The sequence below is a fragment of the Rhagoletis pomonella genome, unplaced genomic scaffold, assembly GCF_013731165.1.
Source record: "Rhagoletis pomonella isolate Grant_MI unplaced genomic scaffold, Rhpom_1.0 Rhpom_scaffold_00002, whole genome shotgun sequence".
NCBI lineage: Eukaryota > Metazoa > Arthropoda > Insecta > Diptera > Tephritidae > Rhagoletis > Rhagoletis pomonella.
In genome coordinates this window covers 10,540,693-10,550,369 of record NW_023458556.1, presented here as the reverse complement: position 1 = coordinate 10,550,369, position 9,677 = coordinate 10,540,693, and the positions used below count along the sequence as shown (strand labels likewise).

At 32.9% G+C, this 9,677-nt stretch overlaps 1 protein-coding gene across 4 annotated transcripts in view; it reads left to right on the top strand.

Moving 5' to 3' along the window:
- The window catches only part of LOC118733057 (ran-binding protein 16), a 17,896-nt gene extending 15,821 nt beyond the window's left edge, over nucleotides 1-2,075 (top strand). For 2 of the 4 annotated variants that reach the window (XM_036462239.1, XM_036462237.1), the window contains one exon: nucleotides 1,657-2,075. In XM_036462239.1, the coding sequence (XP_036318132.1) occupies nucleotides 1,657-1,706 (50 nt within the window). In that variant the 3' untranslated portion in view covers nucleotides 1,707-2,075. The remainder of the gene's footprint in view (nucleotides 1-1,656) is intronic. The other 2 variants (XM_036462238.1, XM_036462236.1) reach the window with 1 other exon arrangement.
- Nucleotides 2,076-9,677: the final 7,602 nt, after the last annotated feature.

Sequence of the window (9,677 nt, the reverse complement as noted above, 5' to 3'; positions counted from 1 at the left end):
TATGTATGACTTCTTTGGACTTTTTGATTTAAAAAAATGGCCCATGGAGGTTATAGATGGTATTTGGCTTAAAACTTTTATACTCCAGAAAAGCGAAAGATCGTGCAAGCATTAAAATATCGCGCCCCCAAAGAAAGATACTACATAGATGTAGAAATATTTATATGTATACAGGGTGCCCTAGACCACCCCATCTAAAATGCAGACATTTTTTTTATTGAAAAATTCAAAAATATGGCCTACCAAATCGGGGATGCTCTATCTTCTGGTGGTATTAACGAGTGAAAATGTTTTTTTTTTTTGGAAATCAAAAAAATATGAATTATGAAGTCGTGAATGCTCTATTCTCGGGTTGTATTATCGACTTCCGGTTTCGACCGGAAGTGGGCTAAACAGATCTGAAGTCCATCCCAGAAAAAAGTTTGCGACAAAAGTAACGTATGTCCTTTAAAAAAAAAATGGACTTCCGGTTGGATTAACCACCTTCCAGTCGAAACCGGCAGTCGGTAATATGTACAACCAAAGGAGAGAGCATCCCCGACTTGGTAATTAATATATTTTTCGTTTTCCAATAAAAAACGTTTTCACTTATTTAAGAAGTTCTGGACAAGTCCAGAAAACCGTAAGTCGGTAATTGCACCACAAGATAGAGGTATCTCCAATTTGGTAGGTCATATTTTTTGCGTTATTCAATAAAAACATTTTCCTCTAGGATACTCTGTATATTTTTCAAACAAGAGCTAATTTGAAAAAGTACTCAAAATCTGCGATCCACACAAAAACAGCAGGGCTGTTCAGAATGTTGTGCAAATGGTCTTGGATTTGCAGTTGGAATTGCATTCGCAGATTTTATGCCTGCTGCCATGCGAAAATCACAACATCAGCAAAGTTAGAAGCAACAACGTTTTATCTAACACGGCCTTTACTGAATCCATCGTAAGTTCGTTTTTCATGAAATTTACGAAACTGCTATGAATGAATACGAATAGGTACGAACGTAAATTCGAAATTCGTTAGAGTGGCATTATTGAAACAGGTTGTAATGAATTTTCGTGCAGATTTTGTACGATAAATTTCTGACGTCTGTACAGAGTTTTGTTAAATCTTCGAAATATTGCATAAGAGCAGCAATAAGGATGATGATAAAAATTACTTACTTACTTATTACATACTTATCTGCAATTCATTATATTTTTTAAACACTTGCTAGTTATTAGGTAAAATTACAGATATTAAATTTGCATTAATTAATACGCACCCAAATTCTCAAAAATTCATTTTGTCTTTGTAAAACAAAATCGTGGCGTTAGGCATCTATTAAAAATTATTTTGCGCTCATTTACATTTCGCCATCATTAATGCAAAAGGCCCTAATTAACAATATGGACATTTTACAAAAGAAGCTAACAACTTTAAAATTTGTATAGCAAATATAGCTTTTCTAAATATGATCATAAATCTCGTATTGTTTAAGATTTTTGAAAAACGCTGTATGTGAGAGTCAGCTAACGGAACATTAAAACAAAAAAAAAACGTATTTTCGGAAAAGTCCCATTTAGGGCCTTTTGCATTGATGGTGATGATTTGCGTAATGAAATATTCATGTGTGTGAAAATCTACATTAAATTTATTTCTATGTTATTTGTTTATTTTTAGATAATGCGTACCAAGTATATTCGGAGACAAATTATTCGGTTTCAGTTTAAGAATTATTCGGAGGAAGCATTAATGGTCCCGCACTTACTGGTTAAGTTTGAATGGCTGAGCTATCGATTTGCCTATGGTGATTACAAATTAAAATTTAATAAGAAAAAATATCAAGAAAAAATCAAGAAATATATATTTAAATTTATACATTACATTGCTGCATTTGCAAATGTGGTACCGTACCGTACCGACGTTAATAAAGAAAGGGCATCGATAGCGATATTGATACTATGTAAAAGGCTGGTCGCGCTGACTTGATTTTATTTTGCTAACATAAAGGTTTGTCTTATGTTATGCGTAACATGATTATTTTGTACGTGAACAAAGTAAAATTTTAATAAACGTAATTGATGTAAATAGTGATTTTATGTTTGCGTTTTTTTTTTGTAGTGAAGTGCCTAAATCGAGTTCGGAGATGTTTGCGTTAAATATTTCACACCAAGTCATAAAATCTGTATCGTTCGTCCCATTTTAAAAAATGACGTGTCAAATGAAAGGGCTTTTTACCTGTAGATGTGCAATATGTACGTTTTTTAAAATGTTGCCATATAAATACGGTGACCATAAATATGGATTCAAAATGAAGGAAAATTTTTTAAAAATATGCCTACATATACTTACGTAGTATAAAAATATCAAAAGAGTATTTATGATTCTAAATTCGTAATACATTTTAAACTTAAAAAAACGAACAACGTTTTCTTCATCGATATTAATTTTTTTTTACATTAATATTTATAAAAGTATAGTAAAACATATTATAATTACAATAGCTTACACGAAAAGTGAAAATCTTTAAAAGATTATTTTATATGCAAATTTTGAGTCGTTCAAAACGAAAACAATAACTTTTTTTTTTGTTTTTTGGTACTTTTCGCAGTAATTTGTCAAAAATCGACGTAAACGACGAGTTACAAAGGTATTTATGTGCCCTTTTCAAAAATATATAATTTGTGCAGATTGCGCTTCATAGCATCTACATTTCTAATCCGATTTTCATTATCTTTGGATCAAAAGTTTACTGTAATGATATATCTTATTTATCGAATTTTTAAACTAATAAAAAAAAAATATCAAATAAAGCTGCGTATTTGATTGAAACTCTCACTTTTTTCGACTTTGACGACAAAATGCAAATGGTCGCCTGTAGCACTAATAATTTTCATTGAAGTCGCCACAAGTTATATATGTATTTTGGTAGGAGGCACATCAATACCCTTCGAGCTGTAAGTCGCTTACGTAGATTGGGAGATTTTTTCATGAGATATTGAAGAAAAGCTACGAAAAGTACCAAAAACACATTTTTGAAAAAATCCATCCATTGTCCGATAATTTTAAAATAACGAATAAAATGCGGGACAAATGCAGGACACTTGGAAAAAATCAGTACATTTTCAGGTTTTTTAGGTTTGAAAAACTACGCAGGACCGGCCTTTGAAAAACAGTACGGTCCTGCAAAAAACAGAACGGATGGTTACCGTACATATACAGGAAAATCAAATTCAAATTATTTACATATTAAGTTAAATGAATTATTCCAATATGGGTATCAAAAGAAATGGTTTTTAATAAACTGTATTTTTTAGCTACATATAGGAGGGTTGCCACCTGTTGGAATAGTTGTATTTAATTAAATTATACAGAAGTCTTATGCATTAAATACTGTACAGTAAGCGTGAATAGAAAGCAATTTAAGTAACACAACAATTAAAATATTTTTGAGGTGCTTGAAGAGGGTGGCCACCTGTTTAAAAAGTTAAACTCAAATTATTTGAGCGAATCTTATTATTACAGCTCCGACATGTTTGCGATAAATATCACTGGATCACAAATTTTAATTTGGTTTTTGTTCTCCAGAAACAATTAGAGAATTGGTTCTCTCAAAAACCAATTTAACAAACTGAAAATGGAATACGACAAATGAAAGCTAACAAAATTTTCCATAAATCGTCTATGCGTCACTTTCCGATAGGACTGATAGTTTCTCACAAATTAATTAATCATTTCCGGTTTTTTTTTTGACAGGAGAAAAATTAAAAAACTAACAGGTTCTGTGTAAAATTTTTGCCTTTGTGCTAAAGCCTGTTCTGTTACAAAAACAAATCAAGTTACTAATGAAGCAAATCGATGGATAAATAAAGAAGTAATGAGTGGTCAAATGAAAATGCACAAAGACTTTTTGTATCAGAAATGAGCAGAAAATAATGTTACTCATACGTCATGTACACCTAAGTAGCACGTATTTCTGCTCATATTTCATACAAAAAAAGTTTAGGCACTTTCATTTGACCACACAATTCTTTATTTATCTATCGATTTTCCTCATTAGTAACTTGATTTTTTTTTTTGTAACAGAACCGGCTTTAGCACAAAGGCGAAAATTTGACACAGAATCTGTTATTTTTTAAATTTTTCTTCTGTTAGCGTGTTTTTCTTTCATATTTTCATTAAAAAAACAACAAATCTGGAATGATTAATTAATTTGTCAGAAACTATCAAACCTATCGAAAAGTGATGTATATACGGTGTGTGTAGAATTTTGTTAGCTTCCATTTGTCGTATTTCATATTGTTAAATTGGTTCGTAAGATATACGTGATTAAGTGTAACCACTGTTTTTGTTTAAAGCTGAATAACGGTAAATTGAAAATATCTTGTAAACTTATCCATAGAATAGAAAATTTAGTCGATTTTCGGAATCAGCCAGCAATTCTTTATAGGAATTAGATAGTGGCATCCATTGAACGTTTTTGCTGTAAATCAGTGTATTTAACGCCACGGTAAAGGTATGGCGGGGACAGAAAAAGAAAGGGGGCCATCATACATGTGCATTAAAGTGGTCCAAAAACGTATGTGAAAAAATAAGGTCGGAGTTTTAATGCCGCCACCCCCTTGGGTTGTTCTATACCGAAAGAAAATATACCCCTATTTTTTTTATTTTGAAATAAAAAAATTTAGGGAGTGCTCAAAGCGCTCAAAGTTTTCCATGTATTTTATATGAGGAAAAAACAACTTTTCGTAGAAATAGTGTAGAATTATGGAAAATCAATCCTTTTCGATCGAAAAACTTTACTTATCTTCAGAAGATTCCCAGTAATAATACCCAATTGTTTCTTTAACCATTTTTTTATGGTAACTATATTTTATAGGTCCTCCTAAACCCCCAGAAAATGCAATGGAGGGACCAATAAAAAATCTTTAATATTAAAAGATGGTGAAATAAACAATTGGATATTAATATTGGTCTGCAGTTTTTTAGCCCATTCAATTTTAGTATAACAAAGTGCAAGTTTTTGGTGGCTAGGACTTACCATTGATTTTTAGGAATTTTTTTTGTTGAAGGTGTCGCTCATTTTCTCCATATAAAATAATGTTTGATAATTTTTTTATATGGAAAAAATGTGCGACACCTTCAACAAAAAAATTTCCCAAAAATCAATGGTAAGTCCTAGCTTCCTCATACTTGCACTTTATTATACTAAAATTGAATGGGCTAAAAAACTGCATACTCAAATTTTTTCTAGAGAGCGTAAATAAAAAGTGCAATATTTGATTGAAATTTTGCAGAATTTTCTTTAATTTTCCACAAAGTTTGGACTTTTCTTTTTGGGGTTTTTGTTGTAGAATCAACCATATTTTTATAAAAAATTTGCGAAAAATAAAATATTTAAAGAATATTTGCCCGTATTGTAAAAAATTCGCTGTACCTAAACTTTATTGACTGACTGTATATTTTACTTCATCTTTTCAAATATTCAAATATTTTCGGGAAGCGAAGAGGACTGGGACAAACTTTGTACATATGTGCTATGTATATTATGAGTATAGCTTTAAGAGGAACTAATATGTATAATTTATTTATCTTTTTTGAGTTTTCCCAGATTGTAGATTACTCCCATAAATCATGTATGGAACCAAGGATTATCAAAGTTGACATCTATTGCAGGCAATTTGATAGTTTGACAGCTGGTGGTAACAACGATGAAATTTTGATTTTAAATCAAAATAAGAAGCTGTTCCCTATTGGACTATTTATGATAACCTTTTAGGTAGTTATTAAGCTAGTTTTTTTTAAGATATTAAAATTTTTAAACACTGAAATTGAGAGAATGTGGTCTGCTGGCATCATGTGGCACATGCTTACATCAATACATCAAAGTGCCCACACACAAAAATTTGCAATCATGTTGCTCGTTAAAATGACAGCTGGTAGGCCATCGGCTTACGCACGTATTATTTGCAAGTAACAATTTGCAAAATGGTAAACTTTGCCGTATAAACGCAGAGTTAATTTTTTATTTGCAAATAACTAAATCACGCAAATAAGTATTGATTAGTGGTACTATTTGCAAATAAGCGCAAGACGCCGCCATTCTTAGGTTTACTTTCTTTTTCGATGGTCATCTTATTGCCTTTTTTTTAAACGTCAGATCGAAGAACAAGGAGGAAAGGGATTCATCTTTTCTACAACATAGTTTCATCTCGCGCTGCTCAAAGAGACTTTTTGATAGCCAAAATTTGTTTAATGTGAGTGCAGGAGTTGATATGGTATCGATGGGAATCGTTATCCTCCTACTATCTCTATGTAGGAGTACATATTTACTTTTTAGGTACATCAACCTACTTTTAGGTAAAGTTTTCCGCAAATAAGGTACAATTTTATAATTAAATTTACCATCCCTGATGGAATATCAGCTGTAAAAGAGGACCAGAAACAAACAGCTGATTGCTCTTTCTTCAATAAACATACCTCCAAGCAATAGGAGCGTTCCTTATCTCCCAGAAATAGTCAGAAAAAGTCCGAAGTAGTCAGATTTAGTCCAAAAAGCGTTCCTTAACTCGGAAATGACAGCAAAAATGAGAGAGCAACAGTCAGTGAGAGTGACTCTCATCAGTCCGAAGTAGTCAGATTTAGTCAGAAGAATTTTTTCTGGCAAAATCCTGAAAAGTGTCAAACTCAACTGAATTTAAATTAACGGAAATTAAAGAATACGCTAAAAGTGAGAATAATTTAAAAAGTAAAAGAAATGAATTGAAATTGGAAGGAGGCAAAAAATAATTGATATAGCAAGTGTTTATTGTGCTTGTGCTTGTGTGAATGTGTTTTGTACATACATTTCTGTTCTCATTTGACGTTAGTTTTGTTGTTGCCATTCTTTGGACTAAAAATTTGGTTTTTTGCGTTCCTTTACTTTTCCTGTTATTCTCTTTTAGTGAGCGCATTTTGCTTACGCTCTGGCATTTTGACACTTTTCAGATTTTAGTCCAAAAAGATAAGGAATGAACCTAATATGTATTCAACAAAGTGTGATTAATTTTGTCATCGCTCTCAAAAGAAACAGGCTATAATGTCAAATTGAAATGAATTGTTAACCGGCACCCTGAAATTGTGCATATGGAAACTGTGCATACGAAATAATGCATATGAAAAAAACCGAAATAATGCATACGAAAAAAACCGAAATAATGCATATATGCACAGTTTCGGTTGAAAACCGCAATAATGCATATTAGAAAAACCGAAATTATGCATATGCACTCTTTCGTTTGAAAACCGAAATAACGCATATGAGAAAAACGAAGTAATGCATACATGCACAGTTTCGGTTCGAAACCGAAATAATGCATATGACAAAAACCGAATTAATGCATACATGCACAGTTTCGACTCAAAACCGAAGTAATGCATATGACAAAAACCGAAATAGTGCATACATGAAAACGAACTTCTTTCTGAGTAGGCGGCCTTCGGCCGCGCTTAGGGATTATAACCCTTACTAAGTAGAATTCTCCTTTCTGTGTTGCCGGAAAAGGGGGCCGGAAGTACTTTTGCGCAGAACTTCTTTCTGCGTAGGCGGCCTTCGGCCGCGCTTAGGGATTATAACCCTTACTAAGTAGAATTCTCCTTTCTGTGTTGCCGGAAAAGGGGACCGGAAGTATTTTTGCGCAGAACTTCTTTCTGCGTAGGCGCCCTTCGGCCGCGCTTAGGGATTATAACCCTTACTAAGTAGAATTCTCCTTTCTGTGTTGCCGCAAAAGGGGACCGGAAGTATTTTTGCGCAGAACTTCTTTCTGCGTAGGCGGCCTTCGGCCGCACTTAAGGATTATAACCCTTACTAAGTAGAATTCTCATTTCTGTGTTGCCGGAAAAGGGGGCCGGAAGTACTTTTGCGCAGAACTTCTTTCTGCGTAGGCGGCCTTCGGCCGCGGTTAGGGATTATAACCCTTACTAAGTAGAATTCTCCTTTCTGTATTGCCGGAAAAGAAGGGCGGACGTATTTTTGCGCAGAACTTTTCTCTGCGTAGGCGGCTTTCAGCCGCGCTTAGGGATTAAAACCCTTACTAAGTAGAAGTAAATAATTCATATTAGAAAAAACGAAATTATCCATATGCACACTTCCGTTAGAAAACCGAAATAATGCATATAACAAAAACCGAGATAATGCATGCATGCACAATTTCAGTTCAAAACCGAAATTATGCATATGGCTAAAACCGAAATAAAGCATACATGCACAGTTTCGGATGAAAACCGAAATAATGCATATGTGAAAGACGAAGGTATGCATACATGCACAGGTTCGGTTGAAAACCGAAATAATGCATATAACAAAAACCGAAATAATGCATGCATGCACAGTATCGGTTGAAAACCGAAATAATGCATATGAAAAACCCAAAGTAATGCATACATGCACAGTTTCTGTTGAAAACCGAAATAATGCATATGAGAAAATACCGAAATTATGCATATGCATACTTTCGTTTTAAAAGCGAAATAATGCATATGAAAAAAAAACGAAGTAATGCATACATGCACAGTTTCGGTTTAAAACCGAAATAATGCATATGGTAAAAACCGAAATAAAGCATACATGCACAGTTTCGGTTGAAACCGAAATAATGTCTAAATGCACAGTTTCCATATGCGCAATTTCGGTGCCCCTTGTTAACCCATTTGAAAATATTTTTTTTCAAATTTGAATTTGTTTAAAAAAAAAATACACAAAAATTTTTCGAGCAACAAATGTTCTTAATAAACGTGAAATTGTTTAGAGATAAACCGCCGAAGAGAGCAGGTAAGCACATTTAAAGTTTGGTAATAAGTAAATATGTTCGTTCGACTTTGCTTAAATATTTAATGTAAGGAAACCAAGATGAAACGGAGCAAAACTTTTGAACGGTGCGCTGTATGCAATAGAAGACAGGACACGAAAATAGAGCAATGTTTTAAACCACCTAGTTGCGAGTTAAGACGGCAGCGATGTGGTGTTGTACTACGTGATTCATCTCGCGTTTGTGAAAACCACTTGAAGGAAAGTGATTTCATTTGTTGTCCGTCCGAGTCAAGCACTTGCAAATGAGCTCGTTTATACCCAAACTATTTCGCATGAAAAAAATTTAATTTCTAAATTGTTAGAGTTAAGCTCTCATATGAGCTCTCATATAAAATTGGAAACAAATGTAAAATCATACTTTTATAAGTGTCGAATAATGTTTAGGATAAAAAATGTAAATATAAAAATAAACGCACAAAAGCATAAAACTTGGGCAATTAAAAACAAGAAAATTGCTAAAACGATTTTATAAACAATTTGTTTTATCTATTGACAAAATATATATATTCCAGATAATGTAGGTAAAACAAAACTATATAATCAAAATAAAAGCCTTGGGTATCAGGGCTGACAGTGTTAATTCGTTTGTTTATACTTTTTGACATTATAGTACCTTAAAAGAGAGCCGCACTAAGTTGTCAATCACACCTTGTTTAATACACCTTGCCTCCAAGTCAAAATTAAACATACTGGCAGGGTTGCATAGAGAATCTGACACAATTTGAATTTTTGTATGATAACTTGGGTAAGAATTAAGGCTTAAATTGGCGAAAAGGTTATTAATAGCCAATTAGGTGCCTGTTTGAACATAGTCTAAGAATGTTAGTTTTTTGGCAAATTATAATTATTTTAT